The sequence below is a fragment of the Megalopta genalis genome, chromosome 5 (assembly GCF_051020955.1).
Source record: "Megalopta genalis isolate 19385.01 chromosome 5, iyMegGena1_principal, whole genome shotgun sequence".
Lineage (NCBI taxonomy): Eukaryota > Metazoa > Arthropoda > Insecta > Hymenoptera > Halictidae > Megalopta > Megalopta genalis.
The window spans coordinates 32,100,885-32,120,905 of record NC_135017.1 but is presented as its reverse complement, the minus strand read 5'-3'; the positions used below and the strand labels follow the sequence as shown (position 1 = coordinate 32,120,905).

Genomic DNA, 20,021 nt, shown 5'->3' with positions numbered 1-20,021 from the left:
AAGTTTTTTCGTTATTGCTTCATTTTTTATAGTTTTCAATATAGTTGTACTGTAGAAATTAGAAGTTGAACGAATTTATAAGTATTAATTATTTCATTAAAAGAAAAGAAACGTCTAAACTGTTCAAGATATTCACTTATGAGAACTATAATATGTAGTTTCTAGTAAAATCTGTAAAACTGGCATGCAAGAAATTGGTGTATACACCACTGGTGTATGAATTTGCATACTAAATTTTGTCAACGAATTCCACAGACAATATGTAATTAGAATGACTGAGGAAAAAATTGTGAGAGAAAAGCTGACAAAAACTAGGCGAACATGCCACTTGCAGGAACAACTTTGTCTTAGATTTGCTATGAATATGGGTAGATAAATTTTTCTCAAATATACTGAATTCAATGCGGAAGTAGGTGGACTGAAATTTTCTGATGAGGTTGACTGTCAATTCGTAACAAACCGAGAGAAAAACTGCTATTTATTTTATTATATGGACTTCTAGAATTAAGTCTTAAAATATTTTTGGGCATTGTCATCCATATAATATCATTTGCAATGCATTTGCATTGCATTTGTAATGATTCAAATTACAGCATTCAGTATTACATGATGTAATAGTAGAACAAACGAAAGATAGATCTGACCTCTGTATTCCAAAAGATGTCAAGTCTATGCCATTCCCCATCGTCCAACGTACGTTTTGGTTTCACTTTCAATTCCAGGGTACCAGATCCAAAGTCTATTAACAGTCGGGGTATTCCACGCTCCAACTCGACGGATATAAAATCTGTCAATTAAAAAATATTCATAATTAGCAGTAGGAGAAGTATATTTTTATTTCAAAAGCTGTATGCATATTGCATTTATAGCAGTACAACAAAATGCTGAAGACTGTAACAGCTTTTATTTCTCTCCACATATTACTATATACATATGTATCTTGTTTCTATTATTTTGAAGTCTTATAGAACGACACGTTCATATCGTTTCTAGCTAAATGACGTGCGATCACAATCCGCGCAGACAAAGAGATAGCTTACTATAAAATTAGCGCAGGTTAGTGGCGTAACATACACGAAAAGTTGTCAGTCAAGAGATAAGTTGGTCGAAATATTAGGTATTAGACGAGAGATTTGTTGTTAGTCATTAGTAAATTGTACATATTAAGGCTTAAAATAAACATTATGTACGCAATAACCGTATTTTATTCCCACACTTATTTCGCACAGCATTTTAACAAAGGTATGCTCGACTCCAAACCAACAATATTACCCACACCGATATTATAGAAGATGTCCCACCCTTAATTAGTCTCATATTTTTGTAACGTTACAAAAAATGTTTGAAAAGAAAGTTATCGCATTTTAGGAGGGAAAATAGGTTATAATTTATAGCATTAGAATAGCAAATAATAGTAGAGGAAAGAATAAATATCTAATATCTTTTGAAATATTATTCAATGGAACGACAATAGTTTTTTTATATGTGTCGTTGCAATCAACGAATATAATAATTTCTCCCATAGATGCTTTTAGTCGAAATCGAAACATGAGGACGTGAGAATCGTAAGACAATGATTCTTCGAACCTCGCGGCTCGTTTTTATAGTTGCCGATATCTAGTGACAGAAAGTGAGAGATAGAACGAAACTCGAGTCGAACAAAACTATGTACGAGGAAACTGGAAATGCAGTAGCCAACACGACGTTGTACATTACTATGAATACATTGTAATGCTAGAATAAAAACGATGACTTAAAATATTTTTAATATATTGGTCACATTTTTCCAATTAAAATGATACCAAACACGACATGCTTTAGACCATACTTATTCATCAAGATATGTACGTCGTTTAAAAGAAAATATCAGTGGATTTATGCTATTCGGGCCTCGATTCGACTGTAATTCCGGGTAGCTTGCGACAATTTGAGATTGCGATTCCGGGGAGCTTGCAAAGATTCGACTGCGATTTCGGGGAGTTTGCAACGATTCGACTACAATTCCATGCCATGATTCCTCAGAGATCCGGTGGAATAATCCTACGTGTTTTACAGAGATTGTGAAGGAACTGTACTTTTTCCACCAATTCTGAAATTTTAAGAGGCTTTAGAGTAAGGGTGGTCGAACGTCAAGGAAGAACGACACAGTTTAGATACGAGATCTTCGAAACTGGATGGATGGATTGCAGAAGGACTGGAACCAAAGTCACGTTTTCCTGTGCGGACAAGACTCGTTACTTTTGACCGAATACGGTAAATTCATAAAGCAATAAAACAATGACCAAAGTAAAAGTCAATTTACCTCTCTCTCTCGATGGCTATATACAACAAAATTTCATAAAAATATGAGATAATAGCCTATAGAAAACAGGTAAAGAGTTGCACATGGCCATCCGCGGTCCGCCGACGCGACGCTCGCCCGTAAGGCCACAATACTAGTCAATTCCAAGGATGATACGCAAAAAGACAATTTAATGTAGAATATAATTATGCACAATGTCAGTGCAGCTTTTTAATGTTTAGTTATTATTAATATGAATAACAATGTATTTTACTTATGTAATCACAGCGATAATAGAATCAAATGAATTACACATTAAGTATTAAGTAAATAAATGTAATTTAAATTATATACCAAACTATATCATGTTTGGTCTCATTTTAATCAGAAGACTATCAGCAATACGTTTAAAAAATCGGTTTTAAAATGTTAGAATGAAAAAAAGTTATGTCGTTGTATTATTAGTTGTTTTCTGGGAATTTGAGTTGTTTGCCGTAGCAATATTACAGCGCGAACCTGAGAATACTGAAGTAGCACGAGTCCGGGAGAAATTACAGTAATTGGATCATTTCACGTGAAATAAACACTTTTTGGAGTATTGTTTTAGATGTTGATCAAATTTGAATGCGTCATAGTCTTTAGAAATATATTAACAAATCTCGAAGGATCTTTCAAAATTTTGGAGATTGTTAATTTTATTGGTCTGCAAAATAGTATCAATATATTTTCATAGCACGGAATTATAAATAATTTATAATTTATAATTATCTAAAATAAATAATTTATAATTATCTAAAGATAATTTGAAAACAATGCAGGATATTGGAGGATTAAGAACGATTTTTCCAAAATATGGGCGCTTTAAAATTGACAGAATTAAAATTATTCAAAGTAAACGCATCACCGTAATGTCGCTGCCCGAACCGCAGCAGCACGCCAGCGTCATACGCCGCCGGTGCAGCGTTTACTTCAAATAATTTTAATTTCGTCAATTTTAAAATGTCCAAATTTTTTAAAAATCGACCGCAAAGGGGACACGTGAGGTTATATTCTTCATTGCTTTCAAATTTTCTAAATAGTTCCGTACCACGAAAACACCGCATTTATTTAAAATGATTGCAAAATAAATAGTGCAGGCCTGTAAAATTAATAATTCTCAAAATTTTTGAAAATCCTCCGAGATTTGTTTATATATCGCTAAATATTACGACATATTCAAATTTGACCAAAATCTAAAACAGTATTCCAAAAGATGTTCGATTTCGCGTGGAATGTCCCTATAATAGCTTAAAAATAAGTAATTTCTAGTCGAGAAAACGAATAACATTTTATTCACGAATTAATCATTTGTGAATGAACTATTCGTAAATAAATCATTCGTGAATAAATTATTAGCGAATAACTTATTCACAAATAAGGTTATAGTAAATTATTTGCGAATATGATTATTCGAATAATTATCTAGATAAATGTTACTCGAATAATGCTCAACCCTGTTCCAAAGTAATATGAAAATAATTACAAATAAAATAAAATGACAATACATAATAACTTACCAGAAACCATAATTTCATCAGTTTCAGGAGGAACAATAGGCCCATTGTACAAAAGTAGGCCATCAGGTTTTTTCGTAATGAATTCGAAACTCAAATGGCTATTGTCACACATTTCCAAAGCAGGGTACCAAGCCCAACCGTTTCCACGAAAACTTCTCGCAGTTTGTTGACACCTTGGACCATTGTATCCAGCGGGACATTGACATCTACACGATAGAAACATTAATTAATTTCTAACCTATGATGTTAAGGATACCTTAAAGCAGGACTCGGAATTATCGGCATGCAACATAGGATCGCGAGGGCTACGCCACCTAACTCCCGTCGCGCACCTCGCTCCTCCATAATCACCTAAATGCTATTACATTGCGTACCGTTAATTCCGAGACCTGCTTTAAAACATACTCTATACAACACACTCTGCTTTTCAAAGAAAGGAATTTAAAGATATATACATATATCAGTATCTGTCATCGTAATTGTCCACCTTCATTCCTTCTCTCGAGAAATACATGATAATAAACATTGCTGGAGGCATTCTTTTATTCATATACATATACGTGTAACTTTAAACTCTTTTTAAATAGTCTTGTAGACATGATTAGAAATATTAAAGCATTTGTTTAAAGAGTTTAGATCAAGGCACATGCATATGTATGTATCTGTTTGCACTCAATGTCTGTTAATGCCAAGTTATTGAGATTCTGCTACATTGAATTATTGTTAGATAGTTAAAAGATTTCTCTACCCTATCTAATTTCTCTACCCTAAGATCTCTCTACCTATGAGCGCAAAAAGGTGGAACTAAATAGGTGGTTTCTTTTAATGTAATAGAAAGTAATATGCATTTAATCTTATTCTAAAACAACAGCAATGTTAAACTGTTTCATTTTATGACTGCGTATAAATGCAAATTTTTGGTTCATATGATAGAGGCATCGTGCTGTATTAGGAAAATCAAACTTATCGTGTAGAATAATATAGTCGCACGTCTATGCAGTTAAACATCGCCAAAGCAAACACCTACATGTAACGGTACTTGGCAAGTTTTAGATATAAAATATGTAGGCTTTATAATTATATTCGCATAGCAAACATGACATTTTTATTTCTTCGGCTAATCTTTCAACTGGATCGGGGCGAACGACGCGAGATGTAGTAGGATCACCATCATTAGTTTTAATCCACGCACTTGGTAATTTAAGTAAAAAATCGTGGTAATTTAATTTCCGAATGTGGTCGGTATTCAAATGTTAATATATGTATACGATTTATTAAATAGGAAGAAAGTTTCTTTGTTCATTTTTTTGTTTTTCCAACAACCTTCGGCGGTAGCACTACACACATGTTGTGTCAGCGGTTAATGGTTCTGAGAACACTTTTAACAGAATTTCATAAGTACCCTAAGTTGAAGCTTTAAATCAATTTCGTTATCTTTTTATCGGATTTTTGTACTAAGCATATATTTCTGTATACATATGTGTAAAAATGTTTTTCAATTGATATTAGTTCATGAATTCTACTTTTTTTTCTAATGAACGTAAATACTTCCTAATTGTGTGATTCTTGGACATGAATTGTATACATTGTGAAATCTGTTGATAAACTATTCTCATGGTTAAAAGACAAATTTTTTGTTGTTATTATACTGTAATTTCTCTCACATTGTCCCTCAGCTTGGAAACAAAAGTGGACAACTAGGGAAGAGGAGATACGACTATTCGAGTCTTGCAGCTCGTTTTTATAGTTATTGACACTCGACGCCTATAATCGTACCTCTGCTTCCCGAGTTGTCCATTTTCGTTTCCAAGCTGAAGGACAATGTGAGAGAAATTATTGTAAACATGTAAATAATCGTTAGCATGTGCATTTGTGGGAGAGTTTGCTATAAAGACTGATTCATAACTGTTGTAAAGTTTAGAATATGATTTTTTGGTTTAGAAAATGATGCTTACGATAATCCAAATCGTCCTTCTACACAACGACCACCATTGTAACACGGACTGCTACGACAAGATTCTCCTTTGCTGAAATTGCGTGCTCCACATGTACACTCAGCAATTACATCTACCCTGACACTGACAAGGGCTGTTTTGTTTGCGTTGACCATATATGGCAAACTGCTGATGTCCAAGGTATTTGTACAACTACCTTCACACATCTCGTTCTCGTAGTAACACTCATCGATGCCCACCATTGTTATATTAATTCCCACTTCTTTCTCGATCTAAACAATTTAAAGATTAGTTTATAGTACTGGACTCATTCATTTCATTTCTTGTGACATATGCCAACATATTGTACTATGTTTTTTTGTAAAAAAATATTTTTTTTATCTCTGTATCAAAATCTCCTGAAACAGCTTCAAAAGCTGCGTGTTCAAGCACAAAGTTTATTTCAAAGTTTAATACGAGAGTATTTCATACAATTCCAAAGAGTAATAATTTTGTCCATTATTTTATTTAACTTTCTAGTTATACTCTTTATTCGCTGCATCATACACAATTTGGTTAATACAATAGTATTATTGTGTTCCTTCCTAAGTATATAAAATCCGATTGTATTATTCGAAATTAAATATTAAACTATAAAGGTAGAGATGAAATGCTGTCTATACAGGGTGTCCTAAAAGGTACTTAAATCCGGAAAGTGAGATCATTTGAAGTAACTATTTTCTTAGCACAAATGAAAGGCGAGATCAGCTGAAGAAGAACAAGTAATGGAGCGTGAATTTTCCAAGTTATTTAACTACTTGTCAGTGATAATTTTAAGGGAAAAGCGTTAACCCTTATTGTAGAATGTTTGAACAATCGTGAGTTTCTTATTTCACATTTCTTAAACAAACAAATCTTTCACGCCCTTTAATGGTTTTTTTTATCAATAAAATAGTTTTGTAAATTGCTTGCTAAATTCTTTTTTAATATGAAATTATTTAAACAAAAATGTCTTTCGTGTACTTTGTTGGGGTTATTTATTGTCAATCTTCATTGTAACTACCGCATAAAAATTTCTTATATCTATTGGTGTGTATTTGGTGATACACACCAGAAAATTAAGATGACTGTCACAGTTAAATTACTCATTATTTCGAATCCGAAAAATAACCAAATATTCTTCAGACATTCTACAATAAGGGCTAACACTTTTTTCTTAAAATTATCACTGACACGTAGTAAAAAGATTAAACAAGTTCACACTCTGTTACTTGTTTTTGCTTCGAACGCAGCACGAAGCCTGATCGTAGCACCCTCTTTCCGCTCTTTTCGCTTCTCATTGGTTACTGTCTTTCGTTAATAACTCGCCGCAGATTGCATTTGCGCTAAGGAAAAAGTTACTTCAAATGACCTCAGAAACCTCTCATCTCCCGACTTTAAGTACTATCTGTTGCTCAGAAGAAGTTCGCTGAGAGAAGTATAGGGCGGATCCCCAGCAACCCTCCCATTCTAACGCCCTTGCCTAAGTAGGATAAACGCGTTTCCCTTATTGACAGAAATGATCCCTTCCTATCAGCCTTAAGTTAACCGCAACACTGAATTTCCAAGAAACAAGAGACTCGAGTTCGGCCGATTAAAAACAACTCCTCCTGACACCCGTCACTGTATCGCTTCCCCGTGGTCGTCATTTTCTGCTAGAAACGTGTGCCCTTGTGCCCATAAAGATGTGGATGTGCGTGAGTATTATTAGCAAGGCGCACGATGGAAGTCAGGAGGCGTAGAACAATCGCGGTAAAGTGAAACAGACGCAAGATTACAAGAGGTTGACTTATCTCTAAAGCATTAATTTCAGATTCTTCTGATGAACACATGATTATTTGTAATTACTAATTACTAATTAGTATCTTGATTAACTTTTCGTTGCATTATGCAGCAAACATATTTATATTTATGTTGTATCACATGATGTCTTACGCCTACGTTAAGGGGAGAAAGTTTAATTCGTTGTAAGCGAATTAAAATCTACAAATATCAGTACCTTTTAAAAATTGAAGTAAAAGGAAGGGATCTCTGATTTGTCGATGATTAACTTGTAATGCTTTCATGAAAAAAGATGGACGATAATCTCTTTGACTTCATCTTATAGGATTATGTTCCGGTACTTCCTCGCCGATATTAATGATCTTGAATTATGTGAACATTTGCCTTTACAGTTTCTGGCAGTTGACCTTAGTTTCTGAGATATTTGCAAAAAATTATATTTTTGGTAGACCTGTTGAAAAGCTACGATCTCACCGATTTAGGGTTGGTTTGTGGTTAGGAAAGTGATGGAGTGGAGAGGACCTGACCATAAGTATAAGTGTTGATCACTGTGACGTATTCTATACAGAAAATGTGGACGAGCGGTGGCCGCTTGCTAACGGGTGCATGCTGTCGCGACATGCATGTATAAGCGAAATTTAACCTAGTAGTGGCAATATATTTTTGCAAATATCTGTGAAACCGCCAATTTTTTCAAAGGATCATGATTGTTCAAAACATCATGATTTATAACAGTTTTCAACATTATCAAAGTCGGCGAGGAAGAGGAAGTAGCTCATTGACAAGTCTATCCATGTTTCTACTATAGATTTAAACGTGTCTGAGAAGTTAAGAAAAGCTTTCTCGGTACTGAAGCTACCGCGAGTTTGAAGACTGAAATCTCTTCTTTACAATATGCAATGTGATTTTACTGAAATTATGTGTATAGCGTACATTCTACGTATACTTGTACTATTTTTGTATTACACCCTTGTTCTTGAGCAGCTTTCGAGATACCGTGCATACAAACAAATGAAACAAGTATCGCTAAAAACGGAAAAATCGATAATATTGGCGTTTCATGTCAACTACTCCCAATCAGGAGCACTTAACGATATTCTCATCTTGAAAATGATAAAAAATTCAGCATACACTTGTTAAAACCTTTAAACGCATTGAAACCGTTTTTGTGTCTTCAACCATTTCGAAATATGTAATCGAATTCTGTACATTTAGCTGGGATACACTGTGCATTGTTACAGCTAAAGTGAGTTCGTGTAAAAGGTAATAACAAGTTTCAAAGGAAATTTTCTTCGATGGAAACAAAACTTTAGCAAACAGTCTGAGCATATACCATTCAGTACAAGGTATTTCATAAATCTCCCTGCTCTTAACTAAAAATTAAGGATCATAATGAAAATTAACAAATTACCTCCTCACGGTGCATCAACACGATTCCATTCAGTCTGACAGGTTTATAATACGGTGACCCATGGGCTGCAAATCTAACGTCGGTTAACGGTGGATGCATTCTGCGTAATTGAACACTAAACACATCGACATTGTTTTTATCGTCTATATTTAATAAATGCGCCAATTTTTCCCGGAATAATTCTGCTTTGCTTCGTGATAACGTTTGATACTGAAAAACAATATTAAGAATCAGTCCTCGCCAGACGAAAATTGTAATAGAAAAAATCGGATTTCAAATCTTTCAACAAGTTCTAATTAGATTTCTGAATAGATTTTTAGGGAAACATCAACTGCTTTTTTTTTATTTCAATGAATGCTTCCAGTTGATAACAAATACATTTTTTTGCATTACAACCTAAAATCTGTAGAGTAACGTTACCGAATAAACTACAGTTGTTTTATGAGATTCCATTTCTAACATATACTATCTAATAAAAATCGGAATCATAGAAGCATTTATTCTCTGCATGAAATTCTTGCTTTCATTATTAGTAGTAGTATTAATTATAAATACAGCTATTGCTAGCATCAACATTGAATAGGGGATTTAACAGAGGAATCATTTACCTTATAATCCCAAACGCGAATGAAGTCTTCGTCGGTTATGCCAGATATTCGAACAGATCCAGAATTTAATACTGCTTCGTGAGGAATAGTTTTAACGGTGACAGTTACATTTGCAAAAATATCGGTTTGCGTATGCTTCCTATCATAAACTTTGAACCTTAAATGGTATCTACCATCGGCCGTGCCAGACTTCATATAAATCATTCCAGTATCCTCATCCAATTTAAATTGATCATGTTCCAGACTTTCCCAGTAGAACTTTTTGTCCGGTAAATCCCAATCGTCCAAATCATAGACATAGACCCTCCCTATTTCCGTGTCTGGCGATTGTCCCTGGTACAATAAATTTATTTATAATTGCTTATTATTTATTGGTATGCCTGACTTAACGTATAAACACAGTTTCTTGATGAAAATGTTGCAAAAATTGAAAGGATAAATAACCACAATGATTCAAAATATGGTATTTCTGTTCTTTGGTAGTTTATCGAATATTTTCCATCCTATTCTCGTATGATGTATAAATCTATACTTTTTCAGTTTCAGTTCACTTTTATCATTTAAAACACGATCTCCATCTAATCAGTATACTAATAGTATATTTCAGCATTTCGTTGAACAATTTATTATATGTATTTCATACATTTACTTCTATAATTTATTTACCAAAGGAGATGGAACGATCTAATCAGAGTTTTAATTCATTGATTACTCTAAACACTAACGGAGGAGATAGTTAATTAATACGTGCACAATGGAACATCGATTGGCCGAACATTGCATAATCGAAGAACCTTTTTGTTTGCACATTTTATTATACATATGCATTTTGTGCGCTTTACATTACTAGCACTTTGCAAGTGGAATTTTTTTAGTACCAAAGAAGAACGACAGATGTAGTCTATCAAACTCGTATGCGTTAATTAATTCTATGAATTGAACTATGTGCTACTGGAAAACTACTACTTAATGTCAATATGCAATTAAATCGAAAAAACATAACCATGTGCAATTAAATTAGTACGAAATTATTTTAGCTACCTTTAAGTACAAAAGAACAATACATATGTTTCTAATCCGATAAATATGTCAATTAAAATTACATATAAAATGAAGATTTCACAGAGTGTTTAAGAAGCTTTCAAAGTACGTACTGCGTAATTATATACAAAAATGTCTTTCGAGGCAGGCTGCATTTTATTATCGTTAGTGTCTCCAATAATAACTGTTAAGGTGCTGGTCCCAGACATTGGAAGAGTCCCAACATCCTTTATAACGATCGGTATCAAGTATTCCTTTTGCTGTTCTCTATCGAATGTTCGCAACGAAGATACAATAGCCATACCGTCTCCGTTCGCTCCATCTATAGACAAAAAAATGCAATGTTTGTTAAAGGAATTAACAAACTAGCAATAAGAGTACTATGGTAAGATTAAGTAACTCATTTTGCGAAAATAACGGAATTATTCCAGAACTTACTGGTGTCACTTTCAACTTTGAAACTGGCTCGTATCACGTCGTCCGCCTTCGGATCCATACGGAAAGTAAATGGCGGTCCGTTGCCCCTTGATCGGTCGTCGTCGTCGGTTGCCGAAATTTCCACAACCTTTTTCGGTTGCAAATGCTCCTGCAGCACTGGTCGGTAATCTTTTAAAAATCTTGGAGGATTGTCATTGATATCTTGAACGATCACGGTTAACGTAGCCGTCGCGGTTTTCGGCGGGATACCGTCATCGATAGCTAAGATTTTCACCTGTAATCATTTTTGCTGTCTTGGAACCAGTATCCATTGTAATTATGAAGTTCTACATTTTATTTCGATTTTGTAGATTCCGCAAATCATTCTTTTCTTTCCTCTTTCTTGCCTTTTTTATAGTAGCATATATGTGATGCGAAAGTAACAATTTAATAGGGCAATCGTGCAGAAAATTAAGTATATATTGCTATAAGTATAAGTAATGAAAGTTTCTACGTGTAACGTAATATCAAAATAAATAGAAGTGAAAATATTTGACAAAATAAGTCGAGCCATATATTAACAAAAGTTACATACAGCCGATGTTGTACTTTCTGCTACTCATTATCAGCTTAATACTACTGTAATAAGAAAATGAAACTATTATAAAAGAATTTTATAAAAACTATTAAAAGAATTTTAAAGGGTAACAAATAACATAAAAATATACTGTTGCAAAACCGTAGTAAGAGCTATTTATTACTTATTTCTAACGAAAAATTTTGGCATCTATCGCACCATGCGCTTTTTTTATTTTTCACACGATGCTGCATACGTGTAGATGAGAAAAATGCGTCTGAATTCAATCGACACGAATTCTTATTTCAGGGACACTCATTTGTTAAATGATCATTGTAATCAGATTTTATAGTAATTTTCTATAAGAGAGCTCATTTTAGAAAATCGCTCACGCAGATTGTATCGGAAATCGGATGAATCCCTTTGTGTCTAAGGGAGCCGTGATATACATATGCGTGCACACGTTACGTAGTAATCTTTGTTAACTATTACATTAAACCCTCGATTAGCCCCAGTGTCAGAATTATCTACCTAAATTGCAGGGACCATAACTATTACGACCAGTATGAACAAAATCATTGCATAACAATTACTATTTTCTCTCGAATGTTTTTAATCGTTTAGTTCGTTAACAGAAACACTACTCCTGTTGCTAATAACTGTTGTCCACAAGAAAAATGATTTCGGTTGGTTATAACAGTCACAACGCAAGGCTTTCTAGCGGGCCCTGTCTTAGACGCATTCTCTAATGTTCTCATGAACACTTTACAGCATCCTTGGAATAATAATCCAGGAAAGTTTGATCCTAATTATTATTGAATAAGTGATCAGTGTTTAGTGATCGTGCAGTGAAAATGAACGTTAGAATAAGCTGCCCGGAGATATCCCTCTGTTCATCACATTGACGAGGTCAGTACACTATTCTCCTGCACATATTTCCGAGCATGAAGTAGATTTATAACTAAATGGGTGAGTTTTTTATTAATAATATTTTTCACATTTCTTAAACAAACGAATCCTTTACGTTGTTTGACGGAGTTATTTATCAATAAAATAGCTTTGCGAATTATTCGTTGAATTCTGTTCGGACACGGAATTATTTAAATTAAAATATCATTTACTTACTTCGACGAGGTTACTTATTGTTAACCTTCACTGTAATATCGCATACAAATTTCATATAGTACACATGAAGTATCATGCACATCAGAAAATTAAAACGACTGTCACGGTTAAACTACTTATTATTTCGGATCCAAAAAATTAGTAACTATTCTTTAGACATCCTGAAATAAGGATGAACAGTGTTTTTCTTAAAATTATCACTGTCACGTAGTAAAAAATCATTCGGAAAGTTCACGCTCTGTGACTTATTCATTGATTCGACCGCGGCACGGAGTCCCCCTTCTTCTGTCATGCTTTGCGGTCGGAGCTCGTTGCGCTCGAATCAACCACGTCCGAGTCCGCGCGCTTGTCTATCATTGGTCAGTGTTTTTCGTTAATAACTCGTAAAGAAAACCGCAGATTGCATTTTCGCTAAGAAAGAAGTTACTTAGGAAGGCCTCAGCTATCTCTTATTTCCGTATTGCGAGACATTTTCATAACAGCAGTTATCAGAGAGGGAAATTCTATTTCAATCACTTTAACAGTTATAGATAAGAGAAATTGTATTTCGATCATATATTATTAAAGATATTTCAAATCCTCAACACTAACTAATAATGTGAACTATTACACAGCAGCGTTTGCATTTACATGTTATCGCGCGCGCGTATCATTGTGTGTTTCTTCTTACGGTCTCGTTTCTTTGGGCAATAAGATCACTGCCTTGGTGTGCATAATTATATACAATTATTTTTACTTCATCACTTCTATGATCATTTAACATGAATTATTCTCGTCCATGGAGTTATTGGTGACCGTCGCCGTTATTGGCGACGAAGTTTTCGTCACTGATAATTATTATGAATAATTAATACAGAATTTCCTTGACAGAATTAATTAATTAATTAATACAGAATTGTTGCAAATAACTGGAATAAATTCCTCCTATCAAAATTATTATAAGTGACTGAAATGGAATTTCTATCGCTAATAATGGTTATAGACGCTGAACAAAATTTTCGATTAACTGTAATTGTTATTTGCAACCAAAAATTGAAACATTTTAATCATGAAACCTTTTTAAGCCATTACAGCTTTGTAGCGGACTCGCATCGTAGAGGAAAGGAATTTTTGGTCGCGGAAATTCTAACCTTTGCATGTGTGTGCCGTACGCGGCCGGGTCTCAAGGACCAGACGTAAAAGTGACGAAGTTCAGATCCTGGGCCTTGTCGTTTAAAAGCCCTCAGACGACGATTTTTTCCAAAGTTATTTTATGAAAGATAATTTTCCCTTCGGTTTCAAGGGTAAGAAATTTCCCTCTCCTTCCTTTTAACAATTCGGAAATTCATCGACTAGGACAACCGTACATCCCTTGCCAGTCGATTCGAGAAGAAAACGTTGAACAGTCGAACCTTACAGATCACGCACTGTTAGACACTTATTATTTATTCACACCCGCCTTTAACCTACAACTTCAACTTGAATAAGTTACAATCCTAATTACTGATTCCTTTCACAAGGTCAAACAACTGTTATTATGAGACTCTGCTATATTACATTGCTATATTATTGTTTAATAAACTTCGAGAAAAGTAATATTATAGAAAAATGTGACACGGAAGGGAAACACCATTTTCAGTTGATACATTAAAAAATTTTATCATAATCATATTGTGGCAAAAAATTTGATTGATGAGGATAATGATAGAGAACGCAGATTTAAAACAAATATAGCCCCCAGCTAGAAAAACTTTGAGCTTGTAAAGATAACGAACTATGTACTATGTAAGTACATGTTCTTTCAGCGACGAATTTCTCCGATATTGCGAGACCCTTACATCGTTTAACCGAGAACAAGGAGTGCTTCGTGTGGACGGAAGAAACAAAGCGCCCATTCGAGTTGTTAAAAAGAAAGTTGATGGTGTCTCCCGTTCTTTTCTCTGCATCGGTTGATGTGGAATTTATTTTGGAACAGTTCTTTCTCAGATTCAAGAAGGCCGGGAGAGAGTAATTATCTATTCCTTCAAGATGCTAGGAAAGACTGAGAGGAATATTGCGTTACTCGGAAGGAATTATTGGCGAACATTTTCACTATTATCTTTATGGGCGTAGCTTCCTTCTGAGAACCAACCACACTGTTTTACGCTGGTTGCTGATCTTTAAGAATCCGGAAGCGCAGGTAGCGCGATGGATCGAGCGGTTCCAGAGATATGATTTTGAGGTGAAACATCGGGAAGGAAGACTCCATCATAACGCGGATGGTCTTTCTCGCAGATCTTGCAAATCGCAAAAATTGTATGCGTCTGGAAGGGAAGACTGGTAATGTGATCTTGCGGACACTCTGCGAAACATTGGATTTTGAAGAATGGAGAAGAAAGCAGAAGGAAGATGAAGAAATCAGTTTCATCCTGTTCAGTATCTGTAGATGTTTGTAGCGGATCGTTAACGGGACTGGGATGATTGGTTATCGTTGTTTTTATTATCCTATCGTTCATCCAGATACGAGACGATGAAGAACACCCCATCGATCATTCTCACTGGTTGTAGGGTGTTTCACGTGTCAACCCGATATCAAAATTCCGGGATTCTAAAAATCTCTCGGGTTGTAAGGCCGATTACGCTAATCGACGGAATTGATTAGTATCGCTGTTCATCTAATTAAAGAGAAACAGCTGTTTTGGCGAGTCTTAAACTTGAAGATTGAATTTGGAGCACTATAAACTAGACTCAATTTGATGGTCTAAGATTGAAAAACTACGATAGACGGTTGACTAGAAGACTAGCGTTGACTGAAGCAGTCAGAGATTTGCGATTCAGAGTTAGATTGAAGCGGACTGATGCAGACTGATGCAGACTCATCGACTGACTGAAGCAGTATAGAAAAGTTTGGTTAGTCTTAACTTCAAGGATTGAATTTGGAGCACTATAAACTAGACTCAACTCGATGGTCTAAGGTTGAAAGACTACGATGGACGGTTGACTAGAAGACTAGCATGAGCTCGAGTCGATTAGAATTGACTGAGCAGACTGACTGCGATTCAGTACTAGATTGAAACGGACAGCGCGACTGTTTGTGTTGTGTTATTATGCTGTGTTATCGTAAATGAAATGTCGCGATGAGTTGTGCAGAGAGTTAACGAAATCTGTAATTTCGACAACATCGAATTAATTGAATGCTTAAAATTTATTGGATTGTAGTATTCGGGCAAGCATTCGCTTATGCAGTTCAGCTGTAAGTTTAGAGTTTAAATGCACCATTATATTGCGAATCTAAGAGGGTAGTAAATTAAATAGTAAAGGAAAATTGTAAAACATATTGTTCGATAGCTTACTTGATGTCGTGGAGTTTCTTCACGATCTAAACTCCTTTGGATTGAGACCGTGCCGGTTTCATTGATCGAGAATTGCCGTTTACGATCAGAAAATCTGTCGATCGAATAATACACTTTACTCTTCCCACCCTGATCAGGATCAGTAGCTTTGAACGTTTCAAGCGTGTTTCCGATGGATGTGTTTTCTAGAACGGTAGTCTCGATATTGGCTTTTTCAAATTGTGGTTGATTATCGTTTATATCGCGTAATTTCACTGTCACCCATGAATAGGCGACGTGATATTTATCGTTGTCGTTATCTTCACCCTGCAAAAAAAACATCGAGAATAATAGAAATTTGTTTTTAAGTTTGTTCTAAGGATCATTCGCTATTAATTATCTTAAGTATTAATTACCTTATCATTGACCTGTATCCTAAATCTAAAACCGTTGCTTTGTAATTGATCTTCGTAATCCAACGATTGCACAATCTTCAGAGATCCCGTACCGTCATTGTTTCTTACCATAGTGAACTTGTCAGCACCATAAGCACTGCTCTCTATTACCTGTTACAAGTTACAAACAATAACAATTGTTATCATCCAACATAAACAAGAAATAATAAAGAATCGTATATTAAGTTTCCACATTCAAGTTTAAAGAAAAACATTTTTTCTCATCAAATTGAACTGATCGAAACTACAGTATTTTGGACAGAAGTTCAAAAAGTTCTAAGAATAACTGGCAGAAGCTGTTGTATTTCTGCTCTGGCAGAAAGTGTTATGGATAAACCTTTATCCTGAATAACTGCTATCTAGAATTGATATCACCGGGTACATATATTGGTTTCGGTTCCGTTTCTTTCGAACCAGTATTGTTTCGATTGTATGTCGATTTTGTATCTGTCATTTTGCGGTTCTACATCTATCAATCAGATAAGACAAACTTTTATTTGAATGGTAGATAAGAGATAAGGATTATCGAATAAAATTTTATTCGATATTATCGTATATACAGGGTGTCCAAAAAGGTTGATGACCAAACCTAAACTACGTGTTACTGAGGTTAAATAGATGAAAAAAGTTCATATAAACTTATGTCCGAAAATGCTTTATTGAAAAGATATAAGCTAGGTCACTTGACCTAACGCCTCTCGACTTCTATCTTTGGGGTTATGCAAAAGAGTTGGTTTATAAAAATAAGACAGAAACAGAAGATCAACTTTGGGAATGTATTCAAAATGCATTTACTATTATTTCCAATACAAATGGAATATTTGAAAAAGTTTGAGAATCACTAATTCGACGAATGGAAGCCTGTATTCTTGCAGAAGGAGGAATTTTCGAACATTTCTTATAACTATCATAATAAATTATAAATATCTTTAAAAGCTTAATCTTTTCAATAAAGCATTTTCGGGCATAAGTTTATATGAACTTTTTTCATCTATTTGACCTCAGTAACACGCAGTCTAAGTTTGGTTCCAACCTTTTTGGACACCCTGCATATCTGATCCAATGAAAATGTATTTAGATAAAAATTTATTCCGAATAAGATTTTATTCGACTAAAAATTTATTTGAATAAAAAGTTATTTGTTATTTATATCAGAATCCTTTTGTACAGGGATTTACGCGGATAAAAAATTATAGAATATAGTGTTTCTCCACTGTTTTTCCTTTCTTTATCAAATAATTTCGTCTATATGTTAACTTTATTCCACCAACTGCTGCATAATGAAGTTTACTACGTTTGGGTAGATTCATCATTGATGCATAACTAAATAATCTTCCTTCGGATGCAAAGGGAGTCATCGTAAATCCCAAAATTCATATTTACTACACATACGGGATCTCACTATCTGCATTACCGTTAACAATAGGTTCATAGGTATACATATCGTGATGCAAAAATAATTTATTTTTAAAGGTAATTTTTTACGAAATTTCAAAGTCAACAGTGTTTTTTAAAATGGGATTACATATTTCTTCCATTATATCATAGTAGTTGATGTGAAGACGAATCCAATGTCTTGTAATACAATGACTTTCAATTGACCTTGAGTACGGAATATCTTAAAACATTTAAAAATAGTCACGAATAATGAAAATAAAACAGAAAGATCAACAATGAAAAATTTATTGACAAAAAAAGTAAATATGTAAAAAACAATAAAAAAAGATATTAAATTAAAAATTTGTTTAATTATTTAATTAATTAATTTAGTCACTGGCTTCGTCTTGATATTAGCTAACATGCCAATATGTAATTCTATTAAAAAAAACATCGATGACCTTGAAATCTCGAAAGATATGATTATACAAATAAATTATTTTCATCACAATATGTGTGTCTTCGAACCATACAATTTGTTCCTCTAGCATTTTTTAGTATCATTCATGATAACGGAGATATTGCTTTGTAACATTTTTGCTGAGACACCGTTATGTAACTGTCTTGGAACTGATAAAATATCGGTCCTAAAGAACCGCAACCGAAATCAATGTGCTTAGAAATATTGGTTCCACAAAACAGTTATTCAGAATAAAAGTTCTTCATAATTCTTTCAAGAACCAAAACCAATGTTATAAATGTTTCAAAATCTTAATTTCGAGGTATTATAGAAAGTATGTACCTTGTATTGGAATTTATTGGTTTCATCTTCATCGTGTACGGTGACCGTAAGAATTGGCATTTCCGGCAAATCTGGACCTTCTGTCTCGTCCACTTCGGTGAACCATTCCTCCTTTGTAAATTGCGGAGGCATATCATTTATATCTTTCACTCGTATAGATGCTGTCCCTGTCCCTAAGAACGAAACAGAACATTTTGATTACTTTTCTACAATCTCTGCGATATCATAGGCTAGTATCACTATTGTTAGTTCATTCGAGGACATCCGAGCTACCTCTTCGGAACGTTGTATTTATCGAAAAATATCTTACTAAATATTATTCAAGTTTGATGTTTGTGTGGTGTTATGTTATCATCTCATGCATAATGAAAAAATGCTAACCAAGTTCATATTGCCAATCATTTTACATTGATAGATTGCATTAATAAACATACAATTTTTAAGTTTTCTACTGTCTTAATGTGATCTGCAAAGTTTGTTAATATACATATGTAGGTTCTTGGGGAAAAAGAAGAAACCGGGAATCGAACTCGGAACCTTTTGCTTCGAAGCCGATTGACTTCCTCATATAGCCACGAAATCCTCCTACTTTCTCGATTTCCGTTATTCTAGAGAGGGGGGGGGGGGGATCCTGACGCCCACACATACTTTCATAGTTAATCAAAAATTAATAATATATTTAATGGCGTACTTTAACAACATTGTTGGAATACAACGGTTGCTATTTCAACGTTTAGACTTAAGAGGTAGTATTTTTCTCACGATTAACGGTCAACAGTTGCGATACTTATTACTTGATAGACACTTCATATACTATACATATATAACGTACGGAGAATTTGCCAACGTATCTTTTTTTTTACTCCTTCTCGGGAGCATACGCTGGCTGGCACCGACCAGGGAGTTCGCTCTGTACATTATGAGTCAAGTATCTTCGAAGGGGTTCGAAGACGAACTTCCTGAAACCCGGGCACATATGGACATCCCCCACTACCGTTTTTTTTTCAGAGAAATTTCGGGTACATAAAGGATCCAAACGCGATTCAAATCGGGTTTAGTTTCAACTAAGTTACTCACGAAGGAACGTTAGCAAGATCAAGTCTGACTCTCTTCCGAGCATTTCAACCGAATACGTACAGTGACTCGCATTAATATTCGGACACGATATTATTAGAAAAATTATTGCTCCCTTTTATTGTTTATGATATTATTATTGAATCAATTGTTTTCTCATATAATAAAGCACTTAAGTAAGTAGAAACATAAATTTTGTTTATTTATAAGCGATAAACAAGATTGTGACAAAATTTAACGTCGCAAAAATAT

At 34.3% G+C, this 20,021-nt stretch overlaps 1 protein-coding gene across 10 annotated transcripts in view; it reads right to left on the bottom strand.

Moving 5' to 3' along the window:
- The window catches only part of LOC117227927 (neural-cadherin), a 716,163-nt gene that overhangs the window by 12,950 nt on the left and 683,192 nt on the right, over nucleotides 1-20,021 (bottom strand). For all 10 annotated transcript variants that reach the window (XM_033483477.2, XM_076522349.1, XM_033483481.2 and 7 more), the window contains 10 exons: nucleotides 18,696-18,868; nucleotides 16,478-16,627; nucleotides 16,083-16,388; nucleotides 11,091-11,364; nucleotides 10,766-10,974; nucleotides 9,612-9,944; nucleotides 9,004-9,213; nucleotides 5,793-6,064; nucleotides 3,838-4,043; nucleotides 645-787 (listed from right to left, as the gene is read on the bottom strand). In XM_033483477.2, coding sequence (XP_033339368.1) covers nucleotides 645-787; nucleotides 3,838-4,043; nucleotides 5,793-6,064; nucleotides 9,004-9,213; nucleotides 9,612-9,944; nucleotides 10,766-10,974; nucleotides 11,091-11,364; nucleotides 16,083-16,388; nucleotides 16,478-16,627; nucleotides 18,696-18,868 — 2,276 coding nt within the window. The remainder of the gene's footprint in view (nucleotides 1-644; nucleotides 788-3,837; nucleotides 4,044-5,792; nucleotides 6,065-9,003; nucleotides 9,214-9,611; nucleotides 9,945-10,765; nucleotides 10,975-11,090; nucleotides 11,365-16,082; nucleotides 16,389-16,477; nucleotides 16,628-18,695; nucleotides 18,869-20,021) is intronic.